General features: G+C 47.4%; 1 protein-coding gene across 2 annotated transcripts in view; it reads left to right on the forward strand.

The window, feature by feature from the left end:
• FHOD3 (formin homology 2 domain containing 3) overlaps positions 1-22,876 on the forward strand; it is a 376,750-nt gene that overhangs the window by 335,232 nt on the left and 18,642 nt on the right. For both annotated transcript variants that reach the window (XM_008158248.2, XM_008158257.2), the window contains 5 exons: positions 5,334-5,492; positions 15,283-15,465; positions 17,167-17,286; positions 18,511-18,672; positions 20,715-20,905. In XM_008158248.2, the coding sequence (XP_008156470.2) occupies positions 5,334-5,492; positions 15,283-15,465; positions 17,167-17,286; positions 18,511-18,672; positions 20,715-20,905 (815 nt within the window). The remainder of the gene's footprint in view (positions 1-5,333; positions 5,493-15,282; positions 15,466-17,166; positions 17,287-18,510; positions 18,673-20,714; positions 20,906-22,876) is intronic.

Consider the following 22,876-nt stretch of genomic DNA (forward strand, 5'->3'; position numbering starts at 1 on the left):
TCATTAAAAAATATATATATATCTTATTGATTTTTTTTTTACAGAGAGGAAGGGAGAGAGATAGAGAGAAACATGGATCAGCTGCCTCCTGCACACCTCCTACTGGGGATGTGCTCGCAACCAAGGTACATGCCTTTGACCGGAATCGAACATGGGACCCTTCAGTCCGCAGGCCGATGCTCTATCCACTGAGCCAAACCAGTTAGGGCACATCAGTCTCATTTTAACATCAATAACAACTTCCTGCATTGTCTATAGCCCTGAGGTCTTGATTCCCGCACCATTCATAAAACTGGCAGGACCTGTCCTTGCTACATTTGGAATGGAGGCAGCTAAGCGAGGACCCCATTACTGTCTTTCTATCCTAAGAAAGGTTCTCTTATTCCTGCCTTTTGTTTCATCTTTAAATTGTTTCCTTTTATTGGATGATCAACTTTCTACTCGCCCACCCAACAAGCCTGTCTCAAAGCCTTTAGATTTCTGAAAGTCTAAATCAGAGAGTCCTCTCTTTGATATAGATCCCATTTCCTTAAACAGGTATTGCCCTAGTGCCAGGGAGGTGGGAGAGATCTTTTAAACGTCTGTGACCCCCCCCCCCGCACCCCGCTCTAGACAGGGGATATCGGATCTCTGAGGGGACCCAAGTATCACTGTGGCTTAAAGGTACCCCTAGGGATTCTCTTGTGCACCCCAAGTTGTAAAGTGCCGCTCTGAATAAACTATATTCCTGGTTTTCCTTCAGAGAGTGTCTGCAGATTGATCAGACCCATTTCCTCCTCAGGTAAAGGATGTTGGGTTTCTCCTAGTTAGTGGTGAGGACTTCATGTCTGCCATTCTGCTGTCAGTCACCGAGGAGCCACTGCTCCTGGCAAAGGAGAATCCCCTGGCCTGTCTCCAGAGCTCTCCTTCCCTTTAGTCCCAGAGGCCAGCCTGTCAGCCTCAGAACAGAATTGAGCATATGGTGTCATGGGCCTCCTGGCCTTCCCCGGGTATGCATTTCTTTATTAGATTCTTCTCATGGAGATGCCCCCACTCTAGGAGTAGGCACCTCCCTGGCACTTGGGCAATACCTGTTTAAGGAAATGGGATCTATATCAAAGAGAGGCTCCAAATAAATAAATATGGGAAGACACTCAGCCAATCAGAAAGAGGCTGTTGGAGGTCTCGGCCTCTCCTTCCGCCTCTGCTCAGGGTTTGCTGTTGTGTACCATCACTGATCATGACTTGAGACTCCAGTCAGCCATGGGGGTCCGTGGGGCGTGACATGCTCCCACCGTACTTACCCGAGACTGTGCTCTTGCCTTCTCTCTTCTTACGAAGGAAGATGTCAGTCAATCCTGTCTGTCAGGATGCTAACCTGCCAGAGTGGTTTTTCTGCCTTCAGGTTACTTTCTTTGGTTCCATGTTAGAGATCGGGCGTTCAAATGAATGTCACTCACTAATCTTGGTATGTGTTGGAATGCCCTGGACGGTTGTCTGAGAGTTTTTTCTGTACTATCACTTTTTTCTGTTCTATCATTCTAGCTATTCTAGTGCTACACATTTTAGTTATATTGGTTTTATAATGCTTTTATAGCTGATCGTGTATATTATATATAACTCTACTGTTGTTTCTTTTTATACATATAGCCTTTCATAGTGACTTTAGAATGTTTTTTAATTCTAAAAAAATCTTGTTGGAGTTTTATTAGAATTACTTTAAATGTATGTATTAGATGAGAGATAATGAGCCTCCTTTTAACATTGGGACTTCCTATCCAGGAATATGCTGTTTCTCCTTTATTCACAACTTCTTTTATTACTTTAAAGACGATGTTGTCATTTCCTTCATGTAGGCCCTGTGTCGATATGTCAACAGGTTTTGGTCTGTTGCTTTCTTGTTTGGGAGTTGCTTTTCGGGGGGTGTCTAGTCTCCTGTCAACTGCAGGACAACTTTCTGATTTCCTGCCTAGAAGTTATGCCCCCTGTCATCTTCCCAAGTCCTGTGCCAACTTTGTCCTGTCACATCTTACCCCTTTGTTCTAGATACCTTCAGAAGGGCATTTAACATTTCCTAATCTCCTTCACAAGGACCACTCTTTCTTCTTTGGCTTCTGCTTTATATCCTCTTTCCATCATTGACCAATTTCCTATTTTTCTAATTTCAAACAATGGACAGTCCCTGACTTTCTGATCAAAGAAGTGCAATAAGGAAATGGGTGACTGAGAAAGGCTGTGAGCACGTGAGTGATGAGTGGGCTGGGAAAGAGGAGAGACTAGGAGCTGAAGGCCAGGGGTGGAGGCTGGCACCAGGGTCTGGGCTCAGGGCAGAGGTGGTGGGAATGAAAGACAGGGGGTCATGAGAGGCTTTGTGGAAGAGGATGGATGGCATTGCTGCGTCACAGGACCATGTGAAGGTTAGAGTGAAGGTCATACTTGCTGATCGAGGACTTTGAACCCCAAAAGATGATTGAAATGGATCAGAATTGATGACCGCTAATCCTTAGACGTGCGCACGGGCTCTTGGGCACGGGGAACTTTGGCTCGCTCCTGCAGGTGCTTCTCTAGGTTACTGTGGGAAGAAAGGACAGCCCTACATGAGCCACCACCTTATTTCAGGCAAGACAAACCCGAGGCACTGGTGTGCTCAAATAGCGTCCGGTGGAATCTGTTTTCATTATGAAGCACAGCATTTAAAACATTTCTTGGGTAAACTCCAGAGATTGAATAATTCAATATCAGATATTACTTTAATTCTTATTCCTTCACGAAGTGGGTGGAAGTAGCTCTGAAAACATGGAGAGTCATCTGTGGGGACAGCTTTCCCCAGTGTCTCAGGATGCCTGGAGGCATCTCCCCAACATACAGGGGAGTGTGTGGGTGTGCCCCCTGGTGTCCATTGAATTCTATTGAGATGGGGACAAGGATACGTCAGGCTCAGGGCCATCATATAGGGCTCATTACAAAATTGAGCCCTATATGATGGCCCTGAGCCTGACGTATCCTTGTTGTTTGGCATGTAGACACTGGCTGAAGGGCAGGGCTGAAATCTGAGTGGTGCTTTCTTCTCAAGCTGTTTGCCATGGGAATGTGTCTCCCCCGTTGCGGGGGATGTCTTTTTCTCATTTGCACAAAGGCTCTGGTTGGGCTGGGCCTGTACAGGCATCTCTCCGGGTTCCTGGAATGAGGGGACTGTAGGTGAGGGGCTAAGGGCTCATGATTCCCAGGAAATCCCTGCCCTCCGATCAGTGCCTCCTGCACTGGAGCCTGGTTCGGGGAAAGTGCCCCTCCAATGCCACACCCAGGCTTCTTTCGTGTTGCCATCCTTATGTAGCCTCATGTCCACACTCTCGGCAGGAAACAAGGGGAAGGGCAACAGGCATGGCCCTCTGGGTCTATCCCTTTTTAATCAGAAAAACAAAAGCCAGACCTGGGTCACAGGCCCAGCTTTGGCTGCAAGGGTCCAGGGATGGACTGATGTCACTGACACATTGCCAGCCCGACAGAAGTCAAGGTCCTGCTGTGAGCAGGGAAGAAGGAGTGGGTGATGGGTGAGTGAGAATTTCAAATCTTAACATCCCTCTCATCCCTCTTCATTGCCTGTAGTCAGCATTTGCCAACCCCTTTCTCATTCCTTCTTAGCATTTCACCCACAAAATACTATTTGTGATTGGATTTTTAAAAGCTAAATTTCAAGGGTTCCCGAGAGGCTCATTGGATTAAATGAATAGTTGCCCTGCGGAACGAGGGTGCGTCCATGTGCCATACATCCCAGAAGCCGGCAGTCAGAGCTGATGCCACACCCACAGGCACTGTTCCTCCTGGCCACCAGGCCCCAGAGCAGCAGGGATGCTTTCAATTATTTTCTTCGGGAGGAAATTTTAATTTATTCCCAAATGCATATTTAAGGATCTAAAATAGAAGTTTAGTAATTGAGTTTGGAAGGGCTCAGTAGGACGTAAGGGGCCGCAGTCCTTTTTTTCCAGCCAGCTTCCAGCCTCTCACGTTGCAGCAGGCCGGCTTCTCCTAACAGTTCCGCTGCTCCCAGCCCAGCCACACTCAGGGTGAGCAGCAGCCAGCCATTCGGTTGGGGCCCGCCTGCAATGGAGTCGGAGCGGCTGGCTCCTGAGGGCCCCCAGATGTGGCCCCCCAAACCTCTAGCTTCTTCTCTGGCAGTCCCCAGCAATCTAGACAAAGCCATTTCTTACCTCCTTATCTTCTCTCCCCAGCTCTGAACTAGATCCTACACATTCTTTAGGACCCAGCTGAGGTGTCAGCTCCTCCAGACCCTGCCCCCCAACACTAGATGAGTTAATTACCCCACTGCTGAGCCCCCTCACATTGTGAACACCCCATCTTTTCCTTCAAGAGGTCTGCTCTGCCTAATTCATCATTGTCATCTAGGCTTGTTACCTGAATAAGAATAGTCATTCTCCCAGCTCTGTTTGCAGGGGGCTTGCTGACCAGACCTTGTCCACTTGTCCCAATGGCCACTGCCCTTAACTTCCCAGGAGCTCAGCGGGAAGCTAGAGGCCTTGTCACCTCATCTCTAGGCACCACACACCCAGGGCCTGCCCAGCAAGGAAGCCACACACGAAGGCTCTATGAGGACACTTGGACACCTCTGTCCCCTGTTCCCCTCCTTGGCCTCCAGGTCTGTTTTTCCCCCATTCCTCTTCACCAGCACCTGTCCTTTGGTCTCCTTCCTAAGAAGGTCCCTCCTCATCCACTAGTGGCAGCTGCCCACATGTGTAAGTGTGGCAGGTGCTCTGGAATAAGGGGCATGGGACATTTGAATGGTGAGAGGAGCCCCTGAGACATGTGGCCAGGGATCCAGAGGGGCTGACCGGCCAGCAATGGCGGGTTCTCCCTGTCACTTCTGTCTCCTCAGCACGTGTACCACCGTCTCCATCCCCAGGCGCACACCATATGCCCTAGGGCCAACCAGAGCATATTCTGATTCCTTGCAGACTACAGGGAGGGAGCTTTGGGAGGTTTTAGTTTTGTTTCCACTGCTTCTATGGAAAAAAACAGGGGTGTGTGTCTGTGTGTGTGTGTGTGTGTGTGTGTGTGTTTTCTTTCTTGCAAAATATCACATTGTTCCCAATTGAAGGAAAATCAATTTTGTAATGTGTCTGACTTGCGAAGTTCCACTGCTGGCCCGCACCTGGCGGCTGCCCAGAGCTGAGCCCTGATCGCTTTCTTCTGTGCTGAGCAGTAGCCAGTCCTTTGCGCCTAAGTGGGGCCACTGGTTTTCATCTCTGAATAAGTAGTGAGTTTGCTTTTAATAATGAAACACAGAAAGGAGGAAAGATGAGGCATTAATCTTGGGTTATCCTTGTTCTATTACCCAGAAAACTGCCGCAGACGGAAAAAGGCAGGAGATCATTGTCCTGGACTCGAAGAGGAGCAACGCCATTAACATCGGGCTGACGGTGCTGCCCCCTCCAAGAACAATCAAGATCGCCATCTTGAATTTTGATGAATATGCCTTAAATAAAGAGGGAATTGAGGTGAGAGCCGCTTTGCCAAGCATCATTTGTGTTCTGCAATGTGTCATATGTATGCAAAGTATTACTGTGTCCAGTATGACTTTCTCTGTAGGGTGGCTTGCCATTTTTTTGTCTCAGCCAGACTCTGAATAATGTTTATAATTCTCATGGGTGTGTTTTTTAAACTTCTTGGGGATGGGAAAGTCCCTCATTACCTATGAAGTTCATGGTTCCTTTACTAACTTCCTTCTGACCATACTCCACCTACCTCATCCTGGAGGAAGAATGTGATAACCTCCTTAGGAGGATGTCAGGATCTTCTTTCACATCATTTCAAACCAAATATGTTTAAGGAGCAGTTTCAAAAGTAGGGTGTGCTCATATCCACGTAAATGACTTTGTTTCTCTCTTTGCACTTGTTAGAGTGTGTAGAGATATGTTTCATTTGAGAAACTGGAGAAGCCAAGCCAGCTGGGGCTTTGGCATGTGCTGATCTGAATGGCACAAGTGCAGAGAGGTTAGGTGACTTGGCTGTGACTACATGACTGGTAAATGGCCTCGCTGGAGCCACAGCTCACCTGCTCCTCCAGGCAGGGCACAGTGCTCTCCCGCCAGTACCTGCTCTTCCTTCACTGTGGGCGAGTGCTAGTCTGCAGCAAAGTAAACTCCTATTCTAATCATGGAGACAGAGCCAATGACCCAGCCCTCAGATTCCTGCGGATGGCTGATACAGCCTAGCTGGCATGGTGCAGTGGCTAGAGTGATGGCCCACCCACCAAAGGGTCACAGGTTCAATTCCTGGTCAAGGGCACAAACCTCGGTGCAGGCTCGATCCTCAGGCCCAGTCAGGGCATGTGCAAGAGACAACTAATCCATGTGTGTCTCTCTTTAAAAAAAAAAATCAATGGAAAAAATATACTCCGGTGAGGATTAACAACAACAGATGGGCTATACAGGCTGGGGCCCATTGTGTCAGAGTGGGGACAGGAGGACCCTACTTCACAGCATTGGGTGATAGCCACTCCATCTATCAGCAAGAAGCCCTGGGTTCCTTTAATATTCTTCCATACTTGGGGTTCATTCATGCACAGTCTTATGTGAAAGACTTGAGAGTAGAGAAAACAAATGAGGACTGACTCCAGGGAGGAAAGCAAGCCCTTGACCAAAGAGTTGGATGCAAGGAGTGGCTCAGGCCATGATGCCAGACTTGATCCAGCCCTGAGGGTGGGAGGGTGCAGTGGGGTGTGTGTGCCTTTGTGCTTTGAAAAGAAGAGGCCTCCACAGGAGACACTGTGTCCCTGGAGGTTTAAGCTGGATTGAGCAGTGTCCCTTCAAAATCCATGTCCACCCAGAACCTCAGACTATGACCTTATTTGGAAACAGTCCTTGCAGATGTGATCCAGTTAAGATAAAGTTGTGCTGGTTTGGTGTGGGCCCTGCTCCAGGGACTGAGATCCTTATAAGAAGAGGGATGTTTCGACATGGATGTAGAGAGGAAGAAGCTTTGTGCAGACAGAAAACCCACAGGGAGACCACAGAACAGAGTGCCACGAGGTGACGGAGGCGGAGACTGGAGTGATGTGTTTACAGGTCAAGGAGCACCGAGGATTGCCTGCAACCACCAGACACTAGGAAGAGGCAATACAGGTCCTTCCCTGGGGCCTTTAGAGAGAACATCGCCCTACCCAGTCCTTGATAGCAGACTTCTAGTCTCTCAAATCCACTTTGTGGTTACACCCACACTAGTAAACCAGTATAAGTTTAAGCAGCTCTACTCTTAGAAACACACACACACCCTGTCCCAAGGAGCAGGTACAAGGAGGGAAATACATTTCCTGGAGAGGAAGTTGAGCCCCAAGTGTAGAGTCAGGCCAGGCAGCAGAGCAGGTCAACATATCCAGGTGGGCAGTCAGGGAGTGAGGGCACATGGCTGATTGGGGCAGGGGGCATAAAGGAGAATGCAGGTGACAGCAGGTACATACAGAAAGGGACATTGAGATACTCCCAAACAAGAAGAAGGGGGCAGGCCTCAGTGTGAGGCAGCCCCACTCTCGGACCCCCAGGGGAGCAATGGGGGTGGGGGGAGGAAGGGCATTCACTTGCCATTGGGCAGGTGGGGGCTTCCCACCTGGACAAAACAAATGTTCATCTAGGACAGTGGTCGGCAAACTGTGGCTCGCGAGCCACATGCGGCTCTTTGGCCCCTTGAGTGTGGCTCCTCCACAAAATACCACGGCCTGGGCGAGTCTATTTTGAAGAAGTGGCATTAGAAGAAGTTTAAGTTTAAAAAATTTGGCTCTCAAAAGAAATTTCAATCGTTGTACTGTTGATATTTGGCTCTTGTTGACTAATGAGTTTGCCGACCACTGATCTAGGACAAAGAGCATGGTAGGCGGGCCCTGGCACACTTTCGGACCATTCTATTTACGTAACAGTGTCTTTAGAGGTTGTAAAAGCTTCAGACTCATTCAGAGAGAGGCTTCAAATGCAGCCAGAGCCAGCCTGATTAAAGGGAAAAAATGAAACTTCCGCCTTTGACAATATTTCCCATTCTTGTGCTGAGAACTTGAAAGTCCATTAGGAGAGATGGATTCCTTTGGCCTTTGCCTTTATTCTTTCCCGAAATGTCGCTCTTCCTGGTTGGGGAAAGCTTCAGATACAATAAGTTACTTAGGGTTCAGAATGAATCAGATTACTTTTTCCTTTTCTGACTGCTTTCCAGCTGAGCACCTTAGTAGAGATGATGGATATAGGAATGGCAACCCAGCACAAAAACAGCTGTCATCAGTTTCTTCCCGTGGGCCAGGCACCAGCGAGGTGCTTCACACCGGCACTCATCAGAAGGCCATACTATTACGTTTCACATCTTAAAGATGAAGAGAGCGAGTCTCAGTTTTAGTCTGTGCCCAAGTTCACAAGCCAGTGAGAGGTTAAGCTGCAATATGAGCTCTAGAATCTGAGTCTAAGGGGCAGAGCACAGGCCTTGGGGATGGCTGGCCAGGAGGGCCCACGGATGCCAAAAAGAATAAGAGGGAATCTGAAAGGGGGGTGAGAAGACTCATGAGGCCGCGCAGTCCACTTCACAGTGCTGCCTGTGGTTTTCCACTGGGAGTAGCTGAAGAAAGGAATGATATGAAGAACGAAGACACAGTCGTAGAAAACACTACTCAGCCCTACTGAGAGTTTATTGGGCCATGAATCCTCAGTAAATCCATGGTTAGTCACAACAACACATAGAGTTACACTTTTTTATAGCAGTTTTTGTTTGAAGCAGGGCTTCTCAACAGTGGCACTATTGATATTCTCGGCTGGGCAGTTCTTTTTTTTAAAGATTTTTTAAAACTGATTTTGAGAGAGAGAGAGAGAGAGAGAGAGAGAGAGAGAGAGAGAGAGAGAGAGAGAGAAATATTGGTGTGAAAATGAAACATCAATCAGCTGCCGCTTGCGCACCCAGGACTGGGATGGAGCCTGAAACCTGGGTATGAGCCTGGAGCAGGAATTGAACCGGCAACCCTTTGGTGCATGGGACAACACCCAACCAACTGAGCCACATTGTTCCCAGGGCTGGGCTGAGCAGTTCTTTATTGTGGGAGCTGCCCTGTGCATTGTGGGATGTTTAGCAACATCCCTGGCTTCTACCACCCCAGTGATGACAACCAAAAATGTCTCCAAACTTTGTCAAATGTTTCCTGGGGACAAAATCACCCTGACTGAGAACCCCTGATTTAAGGCTGCCTGTGTGAATCCAGAAACTATATACATATATTTTTTGAATGCTTGTCCGGCAAATACTAGTTCTCTTGGAGAACTTGGAACCCATGACCTGCTGCCTCTGACCACTGATCTCAGGGACCCAAGGGGCATAGCGTGGTCTACATCCGTGTGCTGAGCCACTTCCCCAGAGTTTTTTCTCTAGACTTGTTGTTCAAGAATTAAGTCATGGCATGTGTTCCATGAAGAGATGGAAGCTGTGTCCTTACAGATCTTTACTAATGAGATTTCTAGCTTGCGTGCCAAGGGTCTTGTGCCAGACTGTCTGCTTCTGGGACGCAGGCACCGGAGCATGGCAGCACGGCTCAATAGGGCCATTTGAAACCTCTCTGTGCCTAATGTGATTAGGATGTACTAAATGATGTCCTGTGGCTTTGCTTAGCAACCCGATGGTATGTGTCCGGTTTGCTGTGTAAACCTGGGGGAGCCGTTGACTAACTTCATTATGGAAGTAGTTTTTCCTACGAGGATTAAACTTTAGAACATTGCTTTGGTATCACGAATGGAAGTATGAAGAGTTTTCCTTTTTTTTCTTGCTTTTCTGATTTTTATGGAGGGTAGCACAATTGAATGGTCCAAGTGACATTTAACTTGGCCCAGTTGGCTGCCTGGCCTGTCAGCATCCTAGAGACAGAAATTCCCTTTGGCCACAGGTACGAACCTATAGCGCCTTTCCAAGCACTTTGTGCTGTGCAACCCGATCCGCAAGTGCCCGAGTGGGTGCTGGATGCACACGGTGAGCCTGACTCGGTCAGGTGCCACACTCACTCAGCAGTGTCGGGACCCAGGGTGTCCTGTGGTTGGGCCTCAGCTGTGCTGTTAGCTTTGCATTTTGGTTGAGTTGCTGTGAGCTATGGAACTGGTGCTGGGAAACCAGCAGGGGCTCCTGAGTGGTTCCAGCGCTGCCCTGGTTGACCCAGCTTCGCTCAGGCAAGCCACTTCATCTGCAAGTTTGATGCAATCATTTCTGCCCCAGGTGTTTCCCTAAGTAGTCCCAACAATGAAAGAAGATGGCAATCAAGACCCCCAAAAAGATCCCTCCGTGTCCATGAGATTAAATAACCAAATGGAAAGCCATTGTCTCATGTACAAACCAGGCCCAGCTCTTCAGCTCTCTGTTGTTGTCACCAAAATCCTTGTGTGAGGTTCTCATCCAGAGCTGTAGCCAGGGTTCTGCTCAAAACTCACAAGGCAAAGTAATTCCTCATTGCGGCCTCATCTGCATGTGAATGAGATGGCCAGACCCCTTAACCATTCGGGTCCATAAAAAGTGAGACTTGTGCGCTTTTCTCTGACATTTGGCTTTCAGGTACACAAGCAAGTGAAGCCCTGTCTGGGAGGAAATAAAGCACAAAAGACATTGCATTATTGTGTAGGGGTCTTGTTTGATGTTTTTCTCCCCATGAAACCAAATGGCGATCATAAAATTGTCAGTAGATCTACTGGCCCCGGAGAAGAGCAAATCAGGGGTTCCCCCTCGTGCTCATCTCCTTTCATCTGCTCCTGGAAAAAACACAGCCCTCACCTCAGAGGAGGTGGCGCTGACCTGCCGTTCCACTGTCTTAGGGCTATTTTTATTGTCAGTGATGTGTGAAAAAATAAAACAAACTGGCAGCTGGCAGCCTCATAAATCTTCAACACTGAACAAATGGTTTCAATTAGTCAGAGAAGTGAAAAACAAAAGTAAGAGTGTTTGATTACTTTCCCAAAGGAAAAAGGCAACTAAAATCATGGCAGGAAAATGCCTTCTGAAGAAGGGGGGAAAGTGTTGACAATTTTTTATTTCGGAATTCTTGTCCATGTTGAAAACAATTTGAGCAGGAAGAAAATTAAAATACAAATTTTAGTTATGTTTTTATTTTGAAAACTGATTGAGTTCAAATCCTGGGCTTGGGTTGCTTTCCTTATTGTCTAATACCATCTGTGGGGACTGGTGGGGTCCAAGCAGAGCTTGTGGGAGAGCAAGGGGCACTGTCACTGCATATCGCCCCGATGTCACATCCCACCTGCATCATCTCAGTTAGGGGCCATGATGAGGAGCATATTGGAAGAGGGGGTATCTGAGGGCGTACCTTCTTTTTTTAATCCTCGAGTGAGGATATTTTTTCCATTGATCTTTAGAGAGAGTACAAGGGAGGAGGAAGGAGAGAGAGAGAGAGAGAGAGAGAGAGAGAAAGAGAGAGAGAAACATCAACATGAGAGAGACACATTGATTGGTTGCCTCCTGCTCTCACCCTGACCAGGACCAGGGGTTGAACCTGCAACCCAGGTATTTGCCCTTGACAGGGAACTGAACCCGCAACCCTTCAGTTCACGGCCGACATTTGAACCACTGAACCAAAACGGCCAGGGCCGAGGGCATGACCTCACTCCGACGGCAGCACAGAACACATGCCTCCCATGCAGTTGGGCATCACTGGCTCCTGATGAAGGACCGAGACAGCCCTCCCTGATCACATGCTCTTCAAACCCAGATGGCTTCTGCCCCGCCACACACGTCCTGAGGCACAATCCTGGAAACACCTGCTTGTTTGCCAGTCATGATGTCAGGGATCCAGGATTTCAATTTTGTTCTTTATTTTTTTGCATTAATATAGAGCAAAATGAAACTTTTTGCTATACAGCTCTAAGAGCTTTTACATGTGCATAAATTCATGCAATTACTACTACAGTTAGGATTCAAAACAGTCTCATCTCCCCTCAAAACTGTGATCACGCCAAAACCGGTTTGGCTCAGTGGATAGAGCGTCCGCCTGCGGACTGAAAGGTCCCAGGTTCGATTCCGGTCAAGGGCACGTACCTTGGTTGTGGGCACCTCCCTAGTGGGGAGTGTGCAGGAGGCAGCTGATGAATGTTTCTCTCTCATCGATGTTTCTAACTTTCTATCCCTCTCCCTTCCTCTCTGTAAAAAATCAATAAAATATATTTAAAAAAAAAGAAAAAGATTAAATCTCATTAAAAAAAAAAAAAAACAAAAAAAACAAAAAACTGTGATCTTGTGCTGTCACTTTCTAGTCGCACCCTGAGCTCGCCTCTGGCCCCTGGAAACCACAGGTTTAGTCTCATCACTGTGGTTTTGTCTTTTGGGGGATTTCACATAAGTGGAATCATAACTGGCTTCTTTCACTCAGCGTGTCTTTGAGAGTCTTCCTCGTTGTGGTATGTCCCTTCTTATTGCTGAGTACACTTTATTCAGCTGTTGAAGAATATGTAGTTTGGTCCAGTTTTTGGAATTTATGGAGAAAGGTGCTACAAGTATTTATGTACAAGTTTTTGTGTGAACATAAGTTTTCATGGGTGAAAACCTATAAATGGAATTGCTGGTTCATGTAGTAATTCTGCGTTTAACCTTTTGAGGGACCACACCTTGCCTTTTCAATCTCTTAACAGTGTTTTTCACCGAGAAAAAGTCTTTAATGTGGAGGAAGTTCAGTTTATCAACCTGATCTTTTTTGATATCATGTCTAAGAGTTCATTGCCTAACATGAGTCATAGAGATTTTCTCCTGTTTCTTTCTAAACGTTTTACAGTAGTAGCTTTTACTTTAGATCTGTTATTTCTTTTGAGTTAATCCATGTGTAAACTGTAAGGTTTAAGTTGAGGTTCTTTTTTTGCACAAGAATTCCAATTGTTCTAAAACCATTTGTTGGAAATACTATCCTCTTGCCGTTAAAATGCTTTTGTATCTTTGTCAGAATCAATGGCCGTATTTGTGCGGTCTATTTCTGGACTCCCTGTTTTGTCCCATTGATCCATGTCTGTCCTGTTGCACAGACCACAGTGGCTTATTACTATTGCTCTCTAGTACATTTTAAAATCAGGTGGTGTGACCCCATCAATATTGTTCGTTTTCAAAATTGTTATGGTTTGGTTCATCTGCTTTGCCATATAACACTTAGAATCAGCTTGTCTGTATCCACAAAAAATACTATGCTGGTATTTTCATTGAAATTGAGTTAATTTTATGGACCAATTTTGGGAAATTAATATGTGACCCTGTTGTCTTTTAGTCCATGAACATAGTATGTCCCCTAATTATTTAGGTCTTTTTAAATCATTTTTATTGGCATTTGCTACTTTCTAGCATACAGACCTTATGAGTGGTTTGTTAGATTTATACCTAAGTATTTCATTTTAAATAGCATTTTTCTTAAATTTCAGTTTATAATTATACATTATCAATATTTAGAAATAAAATAGATTTTTCTGTATATTGACCTAATGTCATACAGCATTTTTAAACTCACTTTTTATAAATTTTTTAGATTCCTCACAATTTTCTATGTAGACAATTCTACCTGGTGCAATAGGAACAGTTTACATTTTTCCTTTCCAATCCATGTGGCGTTTTATAAAATACCTCCTATCTTGTTCCCAATATTAGAGAGAAAGCATTCAGCCTATCTCCACTAAGCATGATGTGAGCTGTAGGTCTTTTATAAAATGTCATTTATCAAGTATGGGAAATCTCTCCTAATGCTGGGTGGCTGGGAGTTTATCTGTTTTTTGTCATGAATTTTAAATTTTATTTTAAAAATTTTTGTATCAAATGAAATAATTATGTGAATTTTCTTGTTCAGATTATTAATCTGGTAGATTAATTGTATTAATTGCTTACTGCATATTGAACCAACCTTGTGGTTATTATTTTCGTTATATTGCTATGTAAAATATAGTCATGTGTTTATATATCTTAACATACTGACATTCATTATATATTTTAAATTACGTTGTGAAGGATTTATGCATCTAATTTCATCAGGGACATTGGTCTCGAGCTTTCTTTTCTCGCATTATCTTTGTGAAGGTTTTATTTCAGGGTAATTCTATTTCATACATAGAACTGAAAACCAGCCCTCCCTTGCTTGGGTTCAGGCCAGAATTCAGACCTGCATCTTGCAGACTGGTTCCAGCTTTGGATCCATTTTTGAAGTTTTCAAAGGCTAGTCCAGGTCTCCAAGTCTTTGATGTGCTGGTTAAGGTCAGCCTCACACATGAGCAGCTCAGGGATGAACTCAGAAGTTCTTAAACAACATTATACACTTGCTTTGCCAGGCTCTTCGCTTTCCATGACCTCTCCAGTACTTTCCAGGGCCCTGGGCCTTCTGTTTTGTTCTTCCAGCTGAAAGCTGGGGCTTCAGTTACCTCACTTTGCCATCCACCTTCTGTGACTATGCTCATGTTTAGGGCCAAGCCAAGGGAGGACAGAGAGAAGAAAAGCAAAAAGGGTTTGGACCACAGCATCACTGATTGGAGAGGAAAGTTCTCTCCCTCCAGAGTTTTAGGTGCCTTCAGCCCCTGCTGCCTCTGCTAGGAGACCCCTTTCCCACTCCCCCAGTCAGGACGAGAGGGTTCGCTGGAACGCTCTGCACTTGATACCCTCTCCCAGGTTTCCCACTCCCTTACACCCAGGCTGGGGAATGCCAGAGGGAAAATGGCCAACTCACTACCTGTTCAATTGAGTTTGATATCATTTAAAGTGTTTTCATTTCTATATAAATTTTAAAATATAGTTTAAGCGTTTAAAATACTTAAAATTATATGTCCTATGGATAAGTCAATCTGAGTTATTTGAAAGTGACTCATTTTTGTAAGCTTTAAAATGAATCAATGAGGACTAGAAAACATACATTCTTGAGATGTTTTACTGTTTCCTAGGGAACAGGAAGCAGTTCTCTAATCTTCTATCTTATCCTATCACCTTTCTCTCACCTTCATTAAGTGGATGGATTTCAGAATGTCCTTCATGTACAAGACCCAGAACATTTGGGGGCAAGTTGCTTATGAAACAGGTTAAAGGGGAGCGAGGGAAGTAGGGACGTTTAGAACAAAGGAATGTCAATTTAGATGCCAGTGGGGCTTTTCTCTAATGTACATTAGATTTATGACAATGTAACACCTGTATGCCATAGAACACTGACAACAGAGCATCTCGCCTACCTGGTTGGAAAGTTATAATATGAATTTCACAACATCAAAGGGGTGAGATAGGTTTCATCACTAAGCGAGAACATATACTGTATCATCCCGTCTTTTCCAGAAAATTCTAACCATGATCCCCACGGAAGAGGAGAAGCAGAAAATCCAGGAGGCCCAGCTGGCGAACCCCGAGGCACCGCTGGGCAGCGCGGAGCAGTTCCTCCTCACGCTGTCCTCCATCAGCGAGCTCTCGGCGCGGCTCCACCTCTGGGCGTTCAAAATGGACTATGAAACCACAGAAAAGGTAAGCACGTAGGAGGAGAGGCAGCCAGTCCTGCATCCCCGTGTTGAGGAAGTCAGGTTTGCATTGGGGAAGGGAGCGGAGTGTCATCCTCGAGGGAGGGTGAGTTGATTATGATGAGGTTGTGTCTGTACTGAGTGATCAGGATCCTGCCGGTGATGGGTTATTCTAATGTGTGTGCCTGGCACCAGGCTCAGACACATGGTTGTGGGTTAAAACAAACTATTAACTTTTCTTCTGATTCTGCATGTTCATTGTAGAAAATTTGGAGCATACAGACAAGCACAGCATAGAAAGTGATCTGAAATCCATCCACTTGATGATGATCGTCTACACTGCTATTGACTGTGGCAGTTAGCAGGTCATTGGGTCCCTCTGAGAGCATATCTCAGAAGAAAGCAGAAGACAGTTGAGGATGAAACAGATTGCAAGGGGTTGAGAGGAGCACAGAAGGAAAGGGACCCTGACAGTAAAGGCATGGGGCGGGGGTGGGGGGGGCGGGTGTGTGCACTCATCTTGAGTAGAAGGCAGAAGGAGCAGGAGTCCTCTCTGACTCCGGGCAGTATGAGCACTTTTGGCAGCTGAGCAAATGGAACTAGTGGAGAGGAAAGGGCAGAGGTGGACAGTGAGCTGGAGGTGAGTTTAATGGAGAGGAAATGCCCAGAGGAGATGCGTTCAAAGCACAGGTGGAGAGGCTGCATGGCCTTCCCTTACTGCAGAGGAGAGAGCACCGTGCTATACAAGGGCCAGAGAGGTGGCGTGGGTCTGGGGGGCTTCAGGAGGAAGCCGCTGTGGTTGAATTCATTTGGGAACCAAGCAGGGATGAATTAACCTGGACTACTCAGGTGACTGGGCATGACTTGATCACAAAACCAATCAGCAGGTTTAGGTGGCTCTCTCCAGCCAGGTGAGGTGGCGTCATGGAGAAAACAGACAGGTAGGGCAGAAGCTGGGCTGCAGAGTGAAGGTGAACCTCTGGTTGGGGACAGGCAGGACAGAAGCTGGGCTGCAGAGTGAAGGTGATCCTCTAGCCTTGGGATGCAGGCTCTGGGAGAGACTCAGTAAGAACATGGGAGTGGGGACTGCACGGTGACAGTAAAAAAGGGACTGAGGCCAGTAGGCTGCAGGGCAGGCTACCAGTCTGAGAGAGTGGGACTGAGGAAGGCCGTGGGAGTGATGAGGGTGGTGGCCTTCTAGAAAGGACCCCAGGCCAAGAGGTAACTGGCCAGAGTGCCTAGAGGGGAAGTTAGGAGACCTGGGTGGTCCAGGGACAGTGAGGTCACAGTGTCCAGTGTCATCTGCCTGGTAGGGGAAAAGCAAAGAAGACCGGTTCAGATTCTGATGGAGCATGAGAGGGAGGAGTGTCTTAGAAGTCAGCCATGGTGAGATGAGAGGAGACGGGGTGCTAAGTCCTGCTTGTGCTTGGAAGATGGGTGGGAAAGGGGGAAGGCAGGTTACCTATCCCCCAGCACACATTTCTGTTAGCCACAGGTCCCCACTTGGTCTAACCACTGGGGAGACTTTGGGGACTAGACTTGTTCCCTGCCACTTTGGCATTTTTCCTTGGCAAGGAGCATGTGCAGATCTGGTGGGATTGCCCTGTACTGAGGAGAACTTGTTATTACCTTGTACAGAAGTTAAAAGAACAAAGTAAAACCAAAATCAACATTATCATCTTCTTCCAATTTTTTTTTTAATTGAAAGGAAGTGGCAGAACCACTCTTGGACCTGAAGGAAGGAATAGACCAGTTGGAGAACAATAAAACCTTGGGCTTCATCCTGTCTACTCTCTTAGCCATCGGGAACTTTCTAAATGGAACTAATGTAAGTCTTCCCCTCCCTTCCCCCTCCCTCCCTTGTGGCAGGATCCCTGCCCTTCGCTTGCCGGTGGAGGCCGTACCACTGGCCTTCCAAAGCACAACTGGTCTTCCAAAAACAACTCTTGTATTTTCTTGCTAAAAGTCTAGAAGACATTTGTTCTTAAAATACCAGGGCCTATGTATTTGAACCTGTATCTTGCTATAAATAAGAAAACTTAGAAAAATGAACACACTATTCCTTCGAAGGTCAGCTACTCTCAAAATTGGTATTGGAGGTATTTTCTTCTAGGCTTTTCTGTTGTTTGTCTGATGTATGTAAGTACAAATATTTGGGTTTAAATGAGTTTTTATTGATTTTAAAGAGAAAGGAAGGGAGGTGGAGAGAGAGAGAGAAAACATCGATGTGAGAGAGAAACATCAATCGGCTGCCTCCCGCGCACACCCTGACCAGGGATCAAACCTGCAACCTGGACATGTGCCCTGACTAAGAATCAAACCAGTGACCTTTCAGTACATAGGATGACACCCAACCAATTGAGCCACACTGGCCAGGGCCAAATATTTGTTTTTTACTACTCACATATTTGTAATTATATGCATTATAAACAGACTTGTTTAAAAATGGGCCTATCTTTGGCCAGGAAGTAGAATAGAAATAGGCAAAGGGAGAAAGGGGGTGTAGATACCCAGATGGCAGAGTCCCAGCCTCCCAGCACCTTGCTTTTCGGGGTAGACCCCTGGGACAGCCCATGGCTGAGGGCTGTGGTGGGAAAGGGCTGGAGGCTCATCTCATTCTCAGTGTGGCTCATCCAGGTGTGATTAGCTAGGAATGATAGAGTGTGTGCCCTGGGAAGCTGCAGCCACAAAGGAGCTCACTCCAAATATTGGGCTGCCTGGCTGGTGTGGCTCAGGGGTTGAGCATTGACCTGTGAACCAGAAGGTCACGGTTCGATTCCCAGTCAGGGCACATGCCTGGTTGAGGGCTTGATTCCCAGTGGCGGGGGAGGGGGTCATGCAGGAGGCAGCCAATCTATGATTCTCTCTCAACATTGATTTTTTTCTCTCTCTCTCCCTCTCCTCTCCTCTCTCTGAAATCAATAAAAAACATATCTTTAAAAAATATATATTGGGCTGCTCCAACAGGGCATCGAGTCTAACCTTTTGTGTCTTTCTAAGAACCTGCGTAAAACTTGTCCTTCCTGCCTTTTATTTGATGTTCACCTACCAGGCCAAAGCGTTTGAGTTAAGCTACCTCGAGAAGGTTCCGGAAGTGAAAGACACCGTGCACAAGCAGTCGCTCCTCCACCATGTGTGCACCATGGTGGTGGAGAACTTCCCTGACAGCTCTGACCTGTACTCGGAGATCGGGGCCGTCACCAGGTCAGCCAAGGTACGTGTGACCCCGGAGCAGGGTCTGTCTCCCCCTCAGGGGGGTCTATCCTCTCAGGAGCACAGGCTCTGTGCAGTAAGACACCCAAGGGCCACTTGCATCCCCTGCTCTGGAGTCTGTGACTAGGACTCGTCTCGTGCCTTTTGGAGTGCACTTTTAAGATCCTTTTCCCATCTCTGGTTCTCCGCCGGATTCTTTCCTACTGAGGTATGTGAGCAAGCCTGCCATCCCGGACCCAACTGCTGTGTCCACGGAGGAGCTGTGTTACTCACCAGGCTGGGTTCTCAGGCATGAAAACTCCCAGCTTGTTTAATGTGGGCAAAGGTGTCAAAAAGAGGCAATTTGGCTCCTTCTCAGACTTCCATAGGACCCGGCAGTGAGGTGTTGAGCCAGGAAATGGGCTCGCGTGGCCCCCTGCCCCGCAGATTGGCCGTCCCTGTGATGGTCCCCAGAGGGAATGGGTTTGTAGGGCTGTAACCGTACGTGGCCCTGGTCCCTCAGCTGCAAGCCCCTAAAAGCAGTGCCAAGTGCAAACCTTCACTAACCGGTGGTGTGTGAGAAGGGAGACAGTGCAGTCGCTGGACAGCCAGCTGCGCCCCCTGCAGGAGCATCACTGAGGTTCAACAGCCCAGAGAAACCTCAAATGCAGCAGAGGTGGGTGATGTAGGGATCTTGGGGGCAACCGCAAAGGCACAGGGAGGGGTGTGGTGGAAACACCTGGAAACACAACCCAGGCCAAGGAGCTGAAAGCAGAGTGACCTTTAGGTCTGGGTCACATTGGAATCTAGTGTGAGCAGAGGAGAGAGTGGTGGGCAGAAGGGGGAGGAAGCAAAGGGGGAGGAAGCAAAAGGGGCTTTTCTAAGGTCTGTCCACAGAGCTCTTCCTCCCTCCGCCTTCTTCCACAGAAGTAGCTTGTGGGGACACAGGGGCTGGGACGCTCCTCCACCTGCCCCAGGACCAACAGGCTGCCAACTGCCAGGGACACTGAGCAGGTGGCCCCTGAGCCAGCCCGGCAGTGGACCTGCCTTGAGGCGGGAGGAGGCACGGCCAGCGATCCCCCAGCTCAGAGGCTAACAAGGGGTTTCTTAGGAAACACTATTTCGCAGGCACCTCTACCATGGTTACTCTGTGCCAGGCACTGCTCTGAAGTCTTTGCAAATATTCCTTCTATACCCTGACCAAGGCAAAAAGCCCCCGTGAGTATCCCAACCGGGGTCCTCAGTTGCTGCTCTAACACCCCCTATGAGCACCTTCCCACGAGACAATTCGTTAGGAAGTCTGTCTGTCTGTCTAGATTCACCGTGATCCTGTTTCCAGAACCATCTAGAACAAATTGGTTCCCTTTTTACACGTGGTCCTGTGTTTTCCCAGGGCCTGGCCCTAGGTGGAGCCTACATGTCACCAAAGTAGCCCTGGCCTGGGTGTCCTGACCCCAGGCTGACCCCAGTGACGGCCCCGGGACCCCCTCAGTATCAGGCCTTTTCCAAACTAATAACTAAATAACGTATTTCTGCCTGGAGCTTGGCTTCTGCCCACTCACATTGGCAATTACTAAAGGTGACTATTGACCCAGGTCCTTGTGAGGAGACTCAGCAGGCTGCCCCTTCGCTGGAACACATCAGAGCCATCCATGTGCGACTGGGGTGCATTCCTCCAACCTCTGGGAAGAACAAGAGTGTGCTGAAAAATTTTATGACCCATCTGCTCAGTTCATCTCGTACGAGGGTTCCTTGAGATCATGTTTTAATTTACAGTTTTCAAAGACTTGCCTAAGATTCTTCTTTCCAAATGGGGCAAAAAGAAAAAAAGGTTGCCGCTTGCATTGGGTTCATTTTGCAGACCGGTTTTATCACTAAATAATTTGATGCCGAGATAATGACAGATCCACATGTGGATAAATTCGAGGCCATAAATATGTTTGTATTTCAAGATGTAAATTTGGTTTTGATGTTTATTTCTTCCCAGAGGCAATTGGGCTTCCTGGTTCAGGTTGGGGTCTGGCGGTTTCAGCGCGTTTTCAATGTTCTCTCTCTGATTTTCAGGTTGACTTTGATCAGCTTCAGGATAATTTATGTCAGATGGAGAGAAGATGCAAAGCTTCATGGGATCACCTCAAGGCAATTGCAAAACATGAAATGAAACCCGTTTTAAAACAACGAATGTCAGAGTTCCTAAAAGACTGTGCTGAGCGAATTATAATTTTAAAGATTGTCCACAGAAGAATAATTAACAGGTAAGCAGAGTGAGGAACATATGGGAACACCAGTAAAAGGGCATGTTGAAAATATTCTGCACACCAAGATCTGAAGGTTAAATTTACAAAAATTGTGTGATAGATAAATTCTTGGTACATGGCCAGGGTGCCTTTGATGCACATGTTTGTTTCATGGGCGCTTAATTTTCTTGCATACACACACACACACACACACACACACACACACACACACAATACTATAATGCCACTGAATCTTAGGGTCAGAAAGAATCTTAGAGATGTCATTCACAACTCCTCCTTGATCAGAAATTGAATCTATAACATCGCTGACAAGCTGAGCCCTGAATCTCCCCGTCTGTTTGAACAGTCCTGCCTGCAGACAGCACACATTTTGTGAGGCAGATTGATTTTTGAGAAAAGTCCCTTTTCTTCGTTTAAAAACATTTTTTATTGATTTCAGAGAGAGAAAGGGAGAGGGAGAGAGATAGAAACATCATTGATGAGAGAGAATCATCAATCTACTGCCTCTTGCATGCCCCCTACTGGGAATTGAGCCCACAACCTGGGCATGTGCCCTGGCCAGGAATCATACTGTGACCTCCTGGTTCATAGGTTGATGCTCAACCACTGAGCTACCCCCGCCGGGCAAGTTCCCTTCTTATACGATCCACAGTCTGCCCTCCAAGACCTTCCACTCATTGATTCTCGATGGTGGCTTCGTGCTGCGGTCTGCCTGGTGCCACCCTCTGGACCAGCCTTCCTCAGAGTCACAGGCTCCAAGAGGACCCTGGGAGACACAGCAGTGATGTGTGAGGCCTTGCTTCCCTGCAAGGAGGCTGGCAGGGATCTAGGATGGCTCCAGGGCCGTCCGGGGCTATCTCACCTGGAAGTGGAGGCAGCACCCAGGCCAGAGCCTGGGTCTCCCAGTGTCCCAGGCCAGGGCATTGCCTCCCATGCACCACCGCTTTCTTTCCCTTGGCTTCGTCACTCTGATCTCGGAGGTTTGAGCGCTCTGCCCTGGGCCTCGCACCTTGGCAAGTGAGCATGCAGCTCTGCAGCCCTGCGGTGTGTGGTCGGCCTGCAGCGGAGCCCGGGTGGTGGGCCCTGAGACAGCCCCGCTGCGGCTGTGTGAGGAACCCGCCCTGGGGCCGTCTCCGCTGCAGCCGTGCCCGAGGGCTGCTCCTCGGCACACTCCCCGGGCTCTGCTTGAGCACTTTATACGTTTCCAAACAGATGTGTGCTTTTTTCATTTGTTCATAAACATTTCATATTTTTTATTCTTTTTTCTCTTCCCTCCCTCCTTTCCCCTTCTGTCCTTGCTTCCTTCCTTCGCCTTCCATGAAGTCATACAGTCCTTTCATTTCCAGTTACCGTGGATGTACAGTATTCTGTTAGTTTCAGGTGTACAGCACAGTAATTAAACGTGTATGTGCCTTACAAAGTGATCACCCAGTAAGTCTCACACCCACCCGGCACCATGTATACTTATTACAATATTGATGACTGGATTCCCTGTGCTGCACTTCACCTCCCTGTGACTGTTTTTAAGAACCTGATTCTCTTGTCTGTCGGGGAGCCCTCTCCCAGCTTGTGTTCTTTGCTACTCTGGTAACCAGACCTCCTGGGTCTTGCTCCGGACCGTTCAGGGTGGGTAGGCATGGGGATGGGGGTCATCTTTAACTGTTAGGAACAGGAATGAGGAACAGAGTCTTCCCTCCAGGTTGGCGACTATTTACTACTCAGTGCTTTTGGAATTTGGTTGTTCAGATCCCTCACTGCACCCCATCCAGACCTCACAGCTGCCCTCCTAGCAGCAATACCCCATTTGGGTAATCTGGACATTACCCGAGATGTTGTCAGATTTCTCACTGAAATCCAAGCACACTCTGCTTTTGACGTGGTCACGGAGGGAGGCAGGGCACGAGTTGCTTTGGCCCTCCATGCTTGGTATGATACAAGTGATTTCCCACTTAAAACTACTCAAATAAA

Source organism: Eptesicus fuscus, chromosome 12, assembly GCF_027574615.1.
Source record: "Eptesicus fuscus isolate TK198812 chromosome 12, DD_ASM_mEF_20220401, whole genome shotgun sequence".
Lineage (NCBI taxonomy): Eukaryota > Metazoa > Chordata > Mammalia > Chiroptera > Vespertilionidae > Eptesicus > Eptesicus fuscus.